Source organism: Haplochromis burtoni, unplaced genomic scaffold (genome assembly GCF_018398535.1).
Source record: "Haplochromis burtoni strain Fernald_Lab_line unplaced genomic scaffold, NCSU_Asbu1 Contig_172, whole genome shotgun sequence".
NCBI classification, from domain to species: domain Eukaryota; kingdom Metazoa; phylum Chordata; class Actinopteri; order Cichliformes; family Cichlidae; genus Haplochromis; species Haplochromis burtoni.
Genome location: NW_024582533.1, coordinates 577,110 through 594,625, shown reverse-complemented (window position 1 = coordinate 594,625; position 17,516 = coordinate 577,110). Strand labels below are relative to the sequence as shown.

The 17,516-nt window shown below is 41.0% G+C and overlaps 2 protein-coding genes across 2 annotated transcripts; one reads left to right on the top strand and one right to left on the bottom strand.

The window, feature by feature from the left end:
* Positions 1-349: 349 nt before the first annotated feature.
* Positions 350-14,957, top strand: ap1g2 (adaptor related protein complex 1 subunit gamma 2). Its single transcript, XM_014337221.2, has 22 exons — positions 350-494; positions 1,073-1,275; positions 1,741-1,865; positions 2,024-2,165; positions 2,551-2,647; positions 2,745-2,821; positions 2,919-3,014; positions 3,238-3,318; positions 4,113-4,211; positions 4,311-4,366; positions 5,112-5,225; positions 5,966-6,106; positions 7,400-7,454; positions 7,833-7,955; positions 8,534-8,623; positions 9,801-9,928; positions 10,021-10,125; positions 10,282-10,408; positions 11,010-11,172; positions 11,416-11,567; positions 11,934-12,032; positions 13,710-14,957. The coding sequence occupies exons 2-22, from the start codon at positions 1,075-1,077 to the stop codon at positions 13,806-13,808; spliced, it is 2,370 nt and encodes a 789-aa protein (XP_014192707.1). The 5' UTR covers positions 350-494; positions 1,073-1,074; the 3' UTR covers positions 13,809-14,957.
* Positions 14,958-15,032: 75 nt separating this feature from the next.
* Positions 15,033-16,677, bottom strand: nedd8l (NEDD8 ubiquitin like modifier, like). The gene is made up of 4 exons (XM_005933651.3): positions 16,520-16,677; positions 15,710-15,757; positions 15,545-15,627; positions 15,033-15,451 (listed from the first exon to the last, which is right to left on the bottom strand). The coding sequence occupies exons 1-4, from the start codon at positions 16,535-16,537 to the stop codon at positions 15,328-15,330; spliced, it is 273 nt and encodes a 90-aa protein (XP_005933713.1). The 5' UTR covers positions 16,538-16,677; the 3' UTR covers positions 15,033-15,327.
* Positions 16,678-17,516: the final 839 nt, after the last annotated feature.

Sequence of the window (17,516 nt, the reverse complement as noted above, 5' to 3'; positions counted from 1 at the left end):
AACCCTTTTAAATAGAATTGATGGTTGATGATGAGACTGCATATGTTCTCGAGGTGATTTATACTTTTATGGAGATTTATATAGTGATAAACAGAGATATATAGAGGTAAAATCTCTATTGTATGTCACGTGTGCGTGTGAGTTTGTGCTAGAAAATAGTTTTATATTTTTTTTAATTGATTAAAAGTTCAAATATACAATAGCTTTAAGAAATTCTTCTCACTTCATTACTGATAGGATTATTAAATATGTATTTATTTAACTGTGTTTCAAGTGCTATTTAATTTTGTTTCACTGTTTTTGTTATAACTATCAAATTGACCTTTAATTTGAAAGTTGTGACAGGAAATACAATGTTAACTCCTGCTATTTTCACGCTAACTGTATGGATACAGTAATTGGGTTTCCAACCAACTGACTGCCGACGTGTATTGGAGGGGCGTCGGTTGAACGGCTTTACTTTTCAAAACCTGGCAACTCTGTGAACTGTAGAGGTATGTTGTTATTTTGGCGCTTTAAAACACACACACAAGCAGACTGTTATGCTAACGTGGCTAGCTCAGTAGCTCGACTCTTTCCTCCATGCCAGGCTTGACAGCATCTGCAAGGTTAGCTCGGATCGGTCAGTGCGCTAGCCTCTGGCTCGTTTCTCTGACATGCATTACCGACCACGGAAGAGTCATGCTAATTTTGTTAGTTAGCCTGTTCATTTAAGTATATTTCCCCAAGTCTAATTCATAAAAGTATTGGTAGATGACAGTAACTTTCTGTTTATTTGTGCTCCATCAGCCTGTCACCAAAGAAAAAAAGAAAGGAAAACACTAGCTGTTGTTTAAGTTGTTTTTGAATTAGCCCACCTGAGTGTTTTTACTACGTCCTGCGGTGTAGTGACGGCTTTAATAAACGCCTGGAGATGTTGTTACAGGAAATGAAATCATATGTAGTTTTCTGTTAATAACATGTCATGCTCTTTCCTTCACAAAACAACGCATACTAATACATCTCACCATTCACCCCCACCCACACACACACACACACACACACACATACACACACACACACACACACACAGCCATGTCTCCATCAGTGCCCCTGCAGGAGATGATCCGGGCCATCAGGTCAGCCAGGACGCAGTGTGAGGAGCGGGGGGTCATTCAGAGGGAGTGCGCGGCCATCCGGGCACAGTTCAGACAAGCCGACAACGGAGGGCGATCGCACAACCTGGCCAAGCTGCTCTACGTGCACATGCTGGGCTACCCAGCTCACTTTGGTCAGGTGAGGGGATTTGGCTAATGCCTGTCATGGGGTTTCTTCGGGTTAAATGAGCCAGGGGAGGTGAGAAGCTGTCACAGTAGCTGGAGGGTCTGGGCTCACTTCGTCACACCATATCAGCCGTGAAGTCGTAATGTCCAGCATGTGCATCTTACAAGGAATGAGCACACAGTGAAGTTAGGCATGGAAATGCTCCCTTGTATTGCTAGCGATGTTGCTGGTATGTGCTTTGTTAAGCTTGTACTTTTACCGTTACTAGAGCACTGTGAATTGTTGTTAATGCCCTCAAGCAAAGTCTGCGAAAGCCCTCGTGTCTACGAGGGTGGACACTGGAACTGGGCCACTGAGGCCCTCCCTGCTGCTCTGGAGCTGAGACTGACCTCCAGTTGAGTGGTTAAATGGTAGGGAACTTTCCCGGGGGCATTACTTCACTTTCACTTTTAAAAGAGCTTTTGCTGTTCATACTAGATGGAGTGCGTTCGGATGATTGCTAGCCCGCGCTACAGTGAAAAACGCGTAGGATACCTGGGAGCCATGATGCTGCTGGATGAGAAGCAGGACGCCAGCCTGCTCATCACCAACTCTATTAAGAAGTAAGAATAACCCAAACTCGATGCTGTTGTCATTCATATAAGGTGGTGCAGTTAATGACAGATTCCTTAATGTGTAATTGTACATCTTGGAAGGTTTACTGAAATAATGATGATTTAAATAAAACACTGAATATTTTTATCATTTTTGTGTTTTTCAGTGATCTGTCAAACAGTAACCAGTACATACAGTCTCTAGCTCTCTGCACACTAGCCTGCATGGGGTCAGCTGAGATGTGCAGGGATCTGGCGCCAGAGATTGACAGGCTGCTCCGAGCTTCCAACTCCTACATTAAAAAGAAGGTGAGGACTTCTGCGAGGAATCAATTATTCATCCAGCAGCTTTTACCAATATTAATATTACTACCAGTGAGGTGGCAGTTTAAAAGCAAATCTGTATTGTGTTGTGTGTGATTTGGCAAGCTGTATGTTATACTCAAAACACTGACCTAAGCATGTTAATGTCAGGGATAATGTATTATGTATGTAGGATCCATTTGTGCAGTTTGATTGTTAAATATTCATCATAATCATCTAGTGTGACGTAGTACAACTTTTTAGGATGCGTACTGTTCCCTATAGGACTTCAAATCCTTCATGAGCTGTAAAACTTGTAACATCCCACCGTCATGTGCTTAGTGGACGTGTGATGTAACGCTGCTGATGACTTGTTCTGCTGTTCTTTCAGGCTGCTTTGTGCGCTGTTCACATCGTGAGAAAAGTCCACGATCTGGGAGAGCTCTTTACCAAAGCCGCTCGCTCGCTGCTCACTGAGAAGAACCACGGTTAATATACTTTTATGATGTACACAGTGAACTCGTCATGCTGTGAATACTATTTTCAGTTTATTTCTTATTGTTTTTGGTTTTCATTTGTCTTCAGGCGTCGTACACGGCGCTGTGGTGCTCATTACTGAGCTGTGTGAGCGGAACTCAGAAACACTTGAGCGCTTCAGGAAGGTATGAGGGACACACACACACACAGATTACTCTTGATCAGATGTTGTCTGTATTCTTACATGTGTGTCGCAATGTGGCTGTGCTGTGTGTATTCCAGACGGTACCAGATCTGGTTCAGATCATGAAAGGTCTCGTCATTTCGGGTTATTCTCCAGACCATGATGTGGCAGGAATCAGCGATCCCTTCCTACAGGTCGGATTTCATTCCACTAACCCCTTGCACATCCCAGCTATACTTTGTGTAAAGTCAGAGTCGGCTAGCGGGACTTATTTTTACTACTATGTGCTGCTTCATGGCTCGAAATCTTCAATTAATGTAGTTTAATTCTGTGTTACTAATACAAACACTAGATTATTGTCACCTCCCAAAATCACCTCCCATCCACGTGTTCCTTCTGTCGCGTCTCCAAACACAGGTACGCATCTTAAGGTTGCTGAGAATCCTTGGTCGCAACAATGAAGCAGCGAGCGATGCCATGAACGACCTCCTAGCTCAGGTATAGTGTTCACGTTCACCAAAAAAAGCTTTTCTTTGGCTCAGTTCACATCAGTCAGATCTGAAAAAGTTTCCACATGTCAGCCATTTCAGAATGAGCAAACATTTCATTTGACCAGTCACCCGTCTCCTGTTGTTTACATGACCCTGAAAGTTTACCTGAAATGCATTTTTATGATACATGAGAGCCAGCCAGAAAGTTCTTCTCAAAACTGAAACTGTTTCTCATAGAGATGGAGTTGAAGCATGTGTAACTATCTTATTTATTAATATCTATGGTTTCCTGTGGCAAATGGCATTAGTCACTCACTCATGTTGCATGTGTGACTAATTCTTGAGAAAAGCTGCAACCCAAAATCTGGCCTTTCTGCAGAGCATTTTTTTTAAACTCTTTCCTCCATAAAGACAGCGCCCGTTGACGCCTCCCCTCTACCTTTATTAATGAATTTGGTACCCCCGTATATATCAGTAAAGACGTGGTTTGATAAGCATTAGAGTAGTTTCTAGTGCTTTTTCAAAGGTAGCTGCGTAGGCAGAGACCACCCTCACTAACGTCTGATGCAAACTCAGTCATTTTTTTCTATAAGTCGGTCGGAAACTTGACAGAAACTGCTCAGTTCAGCTTCACAAGGTGAAGAGTTAAAGAGCTACCAGTGCAGACACGTTTTCAGATATGTAGCTGTCGTCTTTGTTTATCTGATAATTGTAGTTAAAAATACCCTAGTTTTTAACTATACTCTTATCTAATTGGCACTGTACTAGCTGTGTGTATGCCTGTTTGTGTTTACCATACAGGTGGCGACCAACACAGACAGTACAAAGACTGTGGGCAATGCTGTGTTGTATGAGACTGTTCTCACTGTGCTGGACATCAAGTCAGAGAGTGGCCTCAGAGTAAGAGACTGTGTTTAGTGATGTGAATACATTGAAAATATTGCTGACTGATCAAATTATTAATTCATAGACATACACTTCCCTTTACTCATGCTGCAGGTTCTGGCCGTGAACATTCTGGGAAGATTTCTTCTGAACAATGACAGAAACATTCGGTTAGTTCTATTTTCCTCACATCTTTGTTCCTCTTCCCTGTCTAATCCTCCCCTATATGCATTCCTTCTCCCTTTCTTATCTCTCAGGGTGATTTCACCTTTTCAGGCTAACGGAAAACTCACTACAGCCAAAGAGCGAAATCTCCCAACAGGCTCTTATCGTCTGAGCTGACTAATTACTTTCTCTAGAGCCATTACTCTACAGCCACACCAGAAGGTCACGCTGCTCACTGCTCATGCTGAGCTCTCAATTTCAGACCATGTTATTTTCCAGCAGGCGCTGCTGTGGTTTCCTGAGGGTTTTATTGTGTTACAATCTTTTTCTGGGTTCGTCCCCATAAGGGCCCTGTGGGCAGACAGGTCTGTCTAGTTTCTACCCTCAGGTCCTCTGAATCTCTCTGTTGCAGAGTGACAGGTTTATTCCTGCAAGACCTGCCTGACTAGGTAGCGTCTCTCCTGCGTCCACATAAATACTTGATCAGTCCATGAGTTATTTGAAGTGAAGTGATGAATTATTCATGCTTGCAAGCTGAGAAAATTAAGATTTTCTTTTGTTGTTGATCTTTATTGTCAGGTTGAACATTTTTTGAAATCACATTTTAATAATTTATCCACTGGATGCGTTTCCACACACAGTCACTTTAGATGACCTTGGTGTAGCGAATTCTGCTTCATTATAATAGAGAATGATACTTAAAACTTTCAAAACATTCATTATTTTTGGCTTTCGTGTATGTCTGTTTAGCTATATCGCCATGACCTCTCTTCAGAAGATTGTTGGGACAGACCACAATGCAGTGCAGCGCCACCGAGGGACTATAGTAGACTGCCTGAAAGACCAGGATGCTTCTGTTAAGCGGTGATTTTCTTTTTGCCTAGCACAGCTGTTCAACATCTGTAGATGTTCTGTTAAAATGATGTTAGAAGTATTTGATTTCCTGTTATGTTTTTGATACTTTTTAATTGGCTCACATTAAGTAGTGATTGATTTTTATAGATGAAATAACAATAAAACGACGTAACAGTGCCACTGACCTGGCAACATTAACATTCTGTATTTTTGGCAGGTGTAGCTTCCCACTGTGCTACTCACTAACAGTCTGAACCTCACACTAAAGCTTGATGCTAACTACCATCTCTAGTTTCATCATGTAGCCAAACAGATTTTATTGTGCTGTAAGAAAAACAAAATAATTAATATATATGTTCATATACAATTAATATTAATATATTGCAAACTAGTATATAGTAGTTAAAAAAAAGCATATTTTGCTGACTAATATCAGAAAAGTTTACACATCCAGTCTGTATACTCAAAACTGTAAGGCTGCTCTGGGACTATTTCTCCTTGGTGATATGTTTTCTAGTTGAAGAGTTCCTCCATGTATTTTGATCCAACCAGTGAGTTGTGTTACAGACAGATCAGAGTGTTGCTAAAGGGATTTTCAGCAAACTTGTAAATGTTGATGGACACGGAGAGTTTGAGCAAGCAAACATCTTATCAGCTCAGAACGTTTTGACCTGAGCTGTAACAGCACAGAAGGATCAGCTTGTATATCCAGCATTATCAGCGTTGTTTCTCTTTTCCGATCCATCCAGCCGTGCTTTGGAGCTTTCTTTGGCTCTGGTGTCAGCCTCCAACATCCGCTCTATGATGAAGGAACTGCTCAGCTTCCTCTCCTCCTGCCCCCCCGAGCTCAGGTCTCAAACTGCCAGTGGTATATTCAATGCTGCTGAAAGGTAGGTGAAATGCTGCAGAGAAAACAGTGTAATATACTTCATACACAAAGTGTATCTGCAGCGCTGCTTCAAGGTTTGTGAACCCTTTAGAAGTTTGTATATTTCAAATGAGACAACAATATAATATCTGGTCACTCTGGGGTCAGAAAAATTGTTATTAAATGTCCGTTTTAGCTGCTTCCTTTATACAAAACAGCTTCAACTCTGGATTGTTGATGGTTTACTTATGAACTGGTCACTTCAGCTCCAGCTTTTCTTTTAGATTGTGTTCAGGACTTTGACTTGGCTGTTTAAAAAACATTAACAATATTATTTAACCATTCTATGGTTGAACTACTTGTGTGCTGAGGGTTATTGTGCTGCTGCATGACCTAATAGCATTTTACAAACAAAAGTTCTGACAGTTTTTCTTTGCAAACCACCCACAATTAAAGGCTAGTCCTACCAAGACAAGCCCAAACCATGATGCTACCACCACCATAGCATACCTGCAGCCTTCTCATTTGTCTGTGTGATCTGTAGTACACTGCAGATGTGCAGCAGGGACTTTTTGTCCTTGCTGCCTTGCGTCCTGACTATTACAGGCCTCATTTTGAGCGAGCACTGGTTTTTAATTTCCTCTGTTTGTCTGTCTGTTGATTGGTGGAGTTAGAAGTCATCCCAGAGTCCTTTGTTTGTGCTTTGAGTGTGAACATCAGAGTGTGAGAGATCTCCAATCTTTAAATATAAACAGAACGCCCACTCACAAGTCACTGTACTCCCACTAAATGAAAGCTTCTTATTCACCTTCATTTCATCTCAATAAGTTCATAACCAGATATGATCATTTCTTACCCGTGTCATGCGTTTTCTTCATCTTTCCTTTAAAAACCTGATGATTTTTTATGTCACATTTAGCCAGAGTTATAAAAAAAAATCTGATGGATTCACAGGCTTTTGATCACCACTGCATGCATGCGAGCACATACACTGTATATCCATGCGTATGACAAAATGCGGTGATGCAGCTGTGTAAGCCTTGAAGCTGTAACAAGAAAAGTGCCTGTGTCTACGCTGTATGCACCCATCTCTCTCTCAGTGTCCGTCTCCACACACACTGATATTCCTGTCTAAGTGGCACCGCGACTGTGAATAGCCTGCAGCGTTTCTACTGTGTATCATTCAACAACTTGAGGCACTTCTCTTTTTCGATGTGTGCTAGATGCAGTAGTGTGTGTGTGTGTGTGCGTGTGTGCGTGTGTGTGTGCGTGTGTGTACCACTGAGTTAGCTGTGTGTGTCTCTGTCTCTGTCAGGTATGCTCCTTCCCAGCGCTGGCACATTGACACCATCCTGCATGTCCTCACCACGGTAAATGCTGCCTCTTTTACAGGGTCCTCTTTCATAACTCTTTGTGAATGCATTATGATTGTGTTAAAATATGTTTTTAATACATTAGACTTCTAGATTGTGTGTACCTCATCTCTCAAGCTTTTAGATAACAAAGCTTTAAATGTTACACCGATCTAAGAGAATAGTTAAGTGCAGACAAAATGATGCAGGATAGAAAAAGTGCTTGGAAGAGCATAACTAGGAAGAATTAAAGGTTCATAATGTGTATTTATTGCTATGAAAATCTCCCCATAAGGGAGGTTGTTGTGTCTGAAGGAATAATGTAGGTTACCCCCAAATTAGCTGTTTTGTTTATTTTCTAGTATGGTGTTTTGTGTTTGATACCCATTCTGCCAGGCAGGGGGCGACGTGAGAGACGAAACGGTGCCCAACCTGATTCAGCTCATTACCAACACTTCAGAGCTCCACTGTTACACCGTTCACAAGCTCTACAGGGCTCTGCTCAGTGACATCTCGCAGGTCTGTGAGTCTGGATGGTTTCTGTTCTCAGAAGATCTTTTCAGAATTCTGAGAATTCAAACACGGAAATTGGTCTCCTGTTTGATATATAATATAAAATCGTTACGGTCTGAGCGTATCAAACAATAAACTCGTGAAAAAAAAGCAGCTCTGACTGCAGATGTGGTGTCGTTAAACATGAGGATAATGATCAGACTTGAGTCAGTGAAAGTGGGTCTCAGTCCACAGCCTCACTGATGAGAGAAGGTCATAATTTTGTGTGTTCATAGAGTTTAAAGTTAATTAGAATTTTTTGATAAATTTCCCTCTTAAGAGAAAGGGCTGTAATAGTCCTGAGTCAGACAGAGCTGCTTTGGCTTTACTGCTTTGCTTTCAGTTTGAAATTGGCTGATGCAGACGGCTTTATTTTCAGATCCAAGCTGGATGAGTATTTACGTATCTGCAGCCCAGCACTGTTTCCTATTTTTCCAGCATCTGGGGAAAATGGCTTTGATATTTCAAACCGCAATGCAGGCCAGTCTGGCAACATCACATATTTTATGTGCTCTGTAATATTTATATAATATTTGTATGTGCAGCAACCTCTGGTCCAGGTGGCGTGCTGGTGTATCGGAGAGTATGGAGACCTGCTGCTGACAGGAGAATGTCAGGAGACCGAACCTGTGCAGGTACACAGAGCACAGCAAACACCGGTTTAGGTTTTTATTTAATTCATGCTTGTTGCTCTCTGCTGCTCACTGCTGCAATAAATTAGCAATCCAAATTTTTTGTCAGATGATGTAATTTTAAATACACGTTATCTTTTAGGTTTTTCCATGTAAAAATTCTCTGGCACAAAGATAACAGTGTAATTTGCAGTCACAGCTACAGCTGTGAGTTGGGAATAAATAGGTAGTCAGCACGAGCAGGGAAGAAGGAAGGAGCAAGCATTAGCAGAAATTCAAATTTGAAATTCTTCTGAAAATTAGCGATGGTGATAATGACAGGAGCCATTTTTTTTTTGTTCAAATCTCGTTAAATATTCATCCCCTGAATATTTTAGTAGTTCGTGTCGTTGGATTGTCTTCAAAATAGATCTCCTTGATCAAATGCTTCATAAACCTATAATTACACACATTCCAACATGCAGAAAAAAAGTCCATTGATTTTTTAATGAAGCACTTTTCACTGTAAAACTGCATTGTTGTGCATTGTTGCATGGACGTAGCCACAGTGACATCAAGTGGCTTGTGAATTTTCAATTTAAATCCTGAAGATCGGCGTTTTCAGTGCTTTAAAACCAGACGTGACGAGTAAAGGATGGATCTGACTGAAAAGTCTCACGCTCACTGGACAACTTTGTGTCAATTGCACATTATTAGCCAATGAGCACAACCATTTTTTTACTCAAAGGATACTTTGAATCAACAAAATTTACAAAATGGGCTTCATATTTCATTCATTTTGTCCAAAATAAGTGATTTCCCTCATAAACTCATCAGTAAAGTGGTTACAGAGGTCAACCTATCAGGTGACATTTGACTCTGGCTAATGCTTGAGTCAGTCAGCCAGTACGGAGACACATATGCCGACATGTGTCTCTCTGATGATCTGTTTTGTAACACGTCTCTATAGCAATAAAACAAGTGACCACAACTTTTTCAGTAGCAAGTGTAACATCGCTGATCTAAAAAGACTGAAAAAAGTGTTAGTACAACATTACTTAGTTACTGACTGTGTCTTCTGATAATCTTCTGTTTGCTAAATAAATAAATTCAGCTGAAATTACAAGCACTGTGTTTCTTTTTTAGATTAAAAAATGTGCTGCCAGCTGTCAAACCTTGCACTTACATGTCTGTTGTTCAGGTCACAGAGGACTACGTCCTGGACGTCTTGGAAACAGTGCTACAGTCCCACATGTCGTCCCCGTCAACAAGGGGCTTTGCTCTGACCGCTACAATGAAACTCAGCACGCGCATCACTGAGAATGTGGAGTAAGAAACTCTTGTGTAGCAGCAAACAGTGACTGTGACCCTGTGAATCCCCTAACTGCGCCTCTTTCTCTTCATAACTCTACTCCCGACAGTCGAATCAGAAGCATCGTCAGCATCTACGGCAGCTGTATAGACGTGGAGCTCCAGCAGAGGGCAGTTGAATACAACGCTCTTTTCAAAAAATATGACCACATGAGGTACTGAAGGGAGTGGTTAGGTCAACATTTTCTAGAAAATGAGATGTGGAGCTGTTTTAGGCCTTTTATATATTGTCATTATAACCACTGAGGAATTTACTGAATAAAAATGTTTTTTTCTGACCAAAAGTGCTGAAATAGTCCTTCTTTTCACAGGGCAGCAGTGCTTGAGAGGATGCCTGTGATTGAAAAGAATTCACAGGGTCACACCAACGGGGAGACCATCAAGGAGAGTCAAACAGTCAAAGTCAAGCCAGGAGAGCCACAGCAGCCTGCTAACCAGGTACAAGGTGATGGGAAAAATTCAGTTAGGGTCACACTTTAGCCTGTTGAATAGATCAATCCCAGTGTCTGGGTCTGACCTCCTTTTTAAAGAGATCGCCCCTCTGGAGAATTTATTGTTTTAGTTTAGATTTCAAACTTAAGTTAATACTTGACCAAAGCAATAAGCTAACATAAAATTGCACATGTGATAGGGTAGGCTTTACTTCATTTTAGCTTGTCATTCTGTAATGGGCTGTGCATTAAAAATATTGGTTTCACATTAACTCCACAACGCTTTATGAACATTAGTGGTTGTGTTCTCAGATCTTTTGCTATATTGGTATGTTTGCGGGCTTTTCGCTTGTCTGTTTTATTATGCAAATCAAATTCCAGTAAAGCTAAGTTGAACAGCTGTGGTCGGGTGTTAAGAATAAGGATTGAAACAAAATGGGTGGGTCTTATTCATTCAGCCAGTTTCATGTTTATCGTAGTATTTTGGACATTTTTCCAGAGCTGTTTTTAGATAAAGTTTATTCTGTTAAGCTGCCATTTGCATATGGATGCGTCTGAATAATGTGCAGTCAGCTGGATTATTTCCTCCCCTCTGTGGTGTCTCTCAGGTGTGTGATCTGTTGGACCTGCTGGGTGGCTCTGAGCAGCCTCTGCAGCCCAGCCCGGCATTAGGCAGCGCAGCTCCTCCCATTCCTGTCAGCACACCCAACACTGTTGGAGGAGACCTCCTGGATCTGCTTGGAGGGTTAGAGCCCACTCCCATCACGCCAGGTCTGACCTTCACATATACACACAACGAACTACAGAAACAGGAAACAGGGTGTGATTTTTAGACACACAGCTAGAGAATTGGTTGAATCGGGTCACTGGATAATCTCTGGAATGTCATGATAATTAGAAGAAACCAGGTGGATAGCGTTGAATTGAAGTTTGCTCTTTAAGGGACTGATGCACTCTCTGTGGCTAAATACTGATTTTAAGGTAATGCAGCCTTCTACACTGTATTTTCCATAGTTGCCACAGTGACTGTGTATGAGAAGGACGGTGTGACTGTAACACTGAGTTGTGAGAAACAGTCCGATTCAGGCCTGACCGTCACACTCACCGCCTCCAACTCCACTGAGTCAGACATCAGAGGCTTCACCCTGCAGGCTGCAGTGCCCAAGGTTTGTATCAGTACCAGCAATAAAATCCTGCTAATCATTCACTGATAGATGATTAAACTGCTGTTCAAGAGCCACCGTCTGCCACACATTTAACCAGTATGTGCGGATTATAGCAGGAGCGCAGTGGCTGCTGTGAGATTACTGTTTCTGAGGCTCTGAGATTTTTTTTGTGCAGCTTGTTTAGTAAAACCTTTAGAAGCAGGACCTCTGCATTTCTAATATCCTGCCCTACAGCCCTACTGATAGGTGTCACTTTTAGCCCCTGTCACGTCTCATTGGTAAACACCAGTGCAGCAAATGGATTTGAACAACTTGTGTGGGTTTGGGTGCTTTCAACTTCAAAGCTTCATTTGATCCTCCTTCCAGAGTGTCCAGTTACACATGAAGGCCCCCAGCGGGGACTCTCTTCCTGCAAGAGGCACAGCTAAAGTGACCCAGATGGTGGTCCTCAACAACCCCAATAAGGTGGCGTAAACACACACACAAATAAAGCTGGTATTCACACACGCTTTTGAAATCACATGAAAAAGTAAGCACAAAGAAATTGTTGGCTTTTTTTTTTTTTTGATAAATGTATTCCTCTTTAAAGCCTGTTTACATGGTCGAAGGTTTCTGATCAGTTATTCAACAGAATGTCAAGATATAATATTCATTTGTGTAAAAAGTAAATACACCATTGGCATCAGAAGTTAGTACTGCGCTTTTTAGCAGAAATAAAGTAAGCAATTGGCATATTTGCAAATAGTCTCTGAAGTTTTTGATCTCTCTCTCTCCTTCGGCTCCCAAAATATCTGAGGGTTTGTACTGCTTGCTTCAAATCACCTGTAACATTTCAACATGATTCAAATGTGGAATTTCTATCTTGCCTAAGCTGCTACAATTCTTCTTCCTGAGGCAGTCCTTAGTGACTTTGCCAGTGTGCTTGGGCTCATCATGTTAAAAACGTTCACGGCTTTTAGACAGAGGCTCAGATTTGCTTTAATCAGCCTCGAACATCAAAGGACTAAACAGGCCCGGCCTTGCTTAGCTTCCAATCAGTTTAGATCAAGTGTGCTTGGTGCGAACCTTTTTGATTCTCAGTGGGCAGCACCTGTAATGTCACGTGACAACACAGCCATCTTGGGTTTGAATCCACTGGCCAGCTAGGCTGTGTGGGGTTTGCATGTTCTCCCTGTGTTTGTGTGGATTTTCTCCAGGTTCCTCCCACAGGCCAAAGACATGCAGTTGGTGAGTGTAAATTGGCCGGTATGAGTGTGAATGCTAGTGTGATTGGTTGTTTGTTCCTTTGTATTAACCCTGAAACAGACTGGCAACCAGTCCAGGGTGCACCTTACTTCCCAGTCTTTGACAGCAGGTATAGTTCCAACCCCCTCTGACCTTGAATTGGATAATCAGAAGAGAATGGATGGATGGTGTGTGCAAGAAGACAGAAACCAGAAGCAAAAACTCCAAACCATAACATTTCCAGCACCCTGTTTCAACTTTCTCTCCAGAGCAAGTTGTTGCAAAAGGCCTGATTTTTGTCCTTATATTCATTGGACTTCAAATCGGGGTTTACTCGCATCTATTCCATTTGTACATGAGTTTCCTTATAGTCATGTGATTTATTTAAAAGAATCTCCTATGCTCTTATACTCATGCTCACTTTCAAGGACAAAGAGAAAACCAGAGCCGACATGTCAGAGGTTTACGGAACAAAGGTTTCACCTGTGACTTCCTAAAGAGAAACCAATTACTGGCAACTCATCTGGAAATACTGGGTCATATTCATTTTTTTCACATTTTAGGTGTGATTAATGCAGAGGTGTATTTACTGAAGGTGTTTTTCATTTAAATCATGAGCACGACAACAAAAATGTGTTTTTATATCAGGCACTTTTTAAAGAGATCCAAATTTTTGCTTCCTAAATTCTGTCAAAAAGCCAACAGGTTCAGTGGTTGCACTTACTTTTTGCTTGACTGTATCTGCAATCTTTCTGTGTCAATGCTAAAATACGAGGTGTTTTCTCATCTTGAACAAATATCTTGTATTTGACATGATCATTGCAATATGTGCCCCATGTCAGGCTTATTGTATTCTAATCACAGGAGACGTAGTGCTCAGTGTAGTAGTGTGTATCTAAGTCCTGCTTCTCCTTTCAGGTCAATCTAAAAATGAGGCTCCGCATCTCTTACACCAGCCAAGGATCAGCTGTTCAGGATACGGTCCAGATCGACTCCTTCCCTGGACTCGGTCAGTGATCTCAGCCAATCGATGCAACAGGACTGAGACACCAGTCTGTGGGTGAATGAGCGGGCGTCGTTTCTCTCTGACGCAGCCTTTCTACTGACACACCCTACACACTGCCGGTCCTCGGTTACCCTGATCTCTTGTTTCTATGTGTAAGAAACACGGTTCTCTCAGAAGCCTTGTGCATGGAGTTGCATCTGTCCATTCCTCAGGAATAGATCAAGGAGATTATTGGAGTGGACACTGGAATATGCAGGTACAAAATGGAAAAACATAAAATACTTTTTTTTAATGTTGCATCGACAACTGTCTATTAGATATCATTCAGGGTTTTTGTTTACAAGCTGCTACAGCTGATTGTATTCAGTGTTTCACTCCACAGTAATATAAACTTTGAGGGGCTTCTGTCAGTCATCCACCAGATCAACACACACACACAGCAGTTTATGCATGCTTTTAATAAATTTGTCTTTACACTGATTGAGAGGAGGCAAACACTAATTAATGAGCTACTACAACTAATTTATTATATCAGATACACATCATTTTATTAGGAAACGCAAATATATGAAATTTGGATGAAAGGAAGCTTTTAAACACAACCTTGAGTCCTTCATCTTTTTTTCCCCCTTTATTCACCTGATCAGCAATATCCATGTCCTGAACCATTCCTGTGCCTTTCATCCTCTCTTAAAATGTAATATTTAGCTTTTGAGGCCAAGATTATTTAACTTTGAGTTGTTTTGTTTTTTTAATCACTCCCATACAAGGATTTTCCTTAATGCTATTCTTTGTCTGTTGTTTACCAAAATGAGTTATTTTCTGATGTAAGTGTATGGTGACGCAAAAGGAAAAACACGCATGATGCTGTCTGGAAAATGTATATTTTAGATATTCAAAGTATAAGCACAAGAGTTTTATGACTGTAAACAAAGCCAGCATATGACTTTGATAACTCATCTTAACCCCTTTTAAAACCACTCCGCGTACTGGATGTCAGCAACGGTGCTCTACATGGATTTCACTGGAGTCTTTACCAGACTGTTTGTATCACTACCTTAACTAAATTATAGACACAGAAGGAATCATTTGACAGCAGTTTGGATTGTCTTTCAATCTTCAATTTCATGTCATTTTCTAATTAAAAACTGTTTCCAGAATCCTCAGCTGTGACTTGATTTCAGTGTGTGTGTGTGTGTGTATATGTGTATATATATCAGAGGACAACACTTGGATCAACTTCATCATTTATTCACAAGCAAAAAGACCACAGTGTTGTCAAACTGTCTCTTCATGGGTGCCTGCATTAACTGGTCAAACTCAGAAAGCCAGTGTGGGATTTCAAAAACAAGTACAAAGGAATTAGAACGTCCTTTTTTCTTTTTAATGTTTCCGGTTGATTTTTGTTTTGTTTTGTCGTTTCCGTCGGCCTGGAACGGAGGATTTCAGATTTCTGCGTTGAAACATGGTTAGACGATGACAGACACCTAAAGCGTTGGCACTCGGCCGGCTTCCCATGATGACAGCGACTCATGACGTGGAGGACAGGGGTAAGCAGCAACTGTGGTTTGTTGATCCTCCTCTTAGCGCCAACACAAGATGGAGCACTGAGCCTCCCTGGATCTTGTAGTCTGCTGCCGTCTTCTCATCATTCCTGAGGTTCACAAGACAACACAGGAGATGATTAGAGTTTGCAGGAGAACACCTGGAGATCATATGCAGATAGCTGCAGAGCAAAATGCCTCACATCTGTTTTCCACTGTAGATAAGTCTCTGTTGCTGCGGTGGGATCCCTTCCTTCTCTTCCACTCTTTCTTTAATCCGCTCCACCTTGATTTGAGCAAAAACAAGAGATTAAGCAACAAAATCTAGCAGCTGCATATAACAAGGACTATTTATCACAAGATGTTACCTTATCTGTGGGCTCTATGTCAATCTCTATTTCTTTTCCAGTGAGAGTCTGAAACATAACAAAACGATTATAGAAACACTGAACTTTCACAATCCTAAATGGTTAAGAAGAAGGAGGAATTCACCAAGGATTTTCTCTGGGCTCGAGCCAAGCTGCCAGGGAATTTCAGCTACTATACTATTGTACATAAACACTGTCACACAGTTACGGTTAAAATAAATGTTTTTGGGACTTTTTTGGAAATTTTTGATCCAAAATTTGATGTAATTTTGCCAGATGATTTGAACTCTGGATTTGCATACAGCTGTTTCGAAAAGGATGCCCGTGTTGGTTAATGGAAAAACTGATTATTTTCACTACTAGCCAAGTCGCCATGTCTCTGTTTATAGACTCTGTTAAACTTTAGAAACACGTCAACATTTCGGTCGCAAGTACACAATGAAGTCTCGTGTCATCGGTAGCGTAAACCCTAAACATTTTTTGCCCTTTTTGCTTTGTCACAACTATAAACTATTCAGTGGTTGTAGTACAGCACGGGCTAACCTGTTTTCAGTCACCAAAACTAGATGTTAGCAAACGTCAAACAATAGCAACTCAGTGAAGAAAGAGCAGTTTCGCTTGAATGATCGGGTGCTTAACACTGATCTGTTTCACAGCATGTCGCGTGTAAGTTGGGTTTTCTGTTGCCCCAGGCCCTGAAATAAATGAGCGAACCGGCTCTGTGATATTAGCGGGATATCGAGAAACAGAGACGGGACTGAACACCACCCATGGAGCCCGAGCTAGAATCAAAGAAAGTAATGTTCTTACCTTGACTTTGATCAACATGCTGAATGAAGAAAATAATACTAACAAATTTTATGAACAGCTTGGTGAACTAAACAGCAAATTGCCGAATAACAATCTACTTCTTCTGCTAACCGGACTTTACTTCCTGTGTCACGGGCTAACATTCCGGACATGACGCCGTCACAACACACCAGCATTTTTGTTCCTCTCTGACGTATTAACTTCTAAATACAAGATCATCTAAGTTATTTCAATATATCTGTTATTTCATTACATCTATTTCTAAAGTCGCAGGCAGATTTCACGTGAACAAAAGAATGTACTTTTGTACGGCTTGAATTATACCCCATATGTACAAAAGCTTTGGTAAGTAAAATCATGGCAGCTAAATAAAAGCAAACTTCCAAAAAGCTATACCATTATAGATTTATGTAATCGATTTTCAGTAGTGATGCAACATCATATAAAAATATTGCCTCCGCTGAATTGTACTCATCTATACTTTATTTTGAACTGCAAAAAGAACAAATATAAACAGTAGTCCTTATGTGCAAAAGTCTTGAATCACTCGTCATTTCCGCATAATTTCCCAGGAAAATGTGATTTATTGAAGCACACAAAATACACATAAATGCAGAATATAAGGCAAAAACAGTTTGTACAAGTCTAATGAGCTTGAAAGTTAATATTTGGTATGGCCATCTTTATTCTTTATCACAGTCTGAACTCTCTTAGGCGGCTTTTTTGTCATTTCTTCAGGTAGCCTTTAAGTTGAAGAACAGTCAAAGCTCTTCTCTGGATGTCGCCTGCCTTTTGTCCCATTCTCTGTCATGGTGAGCCCACACTGCTTCAATTTTGTTGAGGTGCAGGCTCTGGCTCCATTGATGATGGTGTTTTTCTCTCCACGTATGCTTTTACTGCATTGTCAGCGTGTGTGTTGAAAAATAAAACTGTTGCCATTCACATGTTTTCCCATGGTGGATTAAAGTCTGATGGCACTTTTCTGCATTAATGGTTT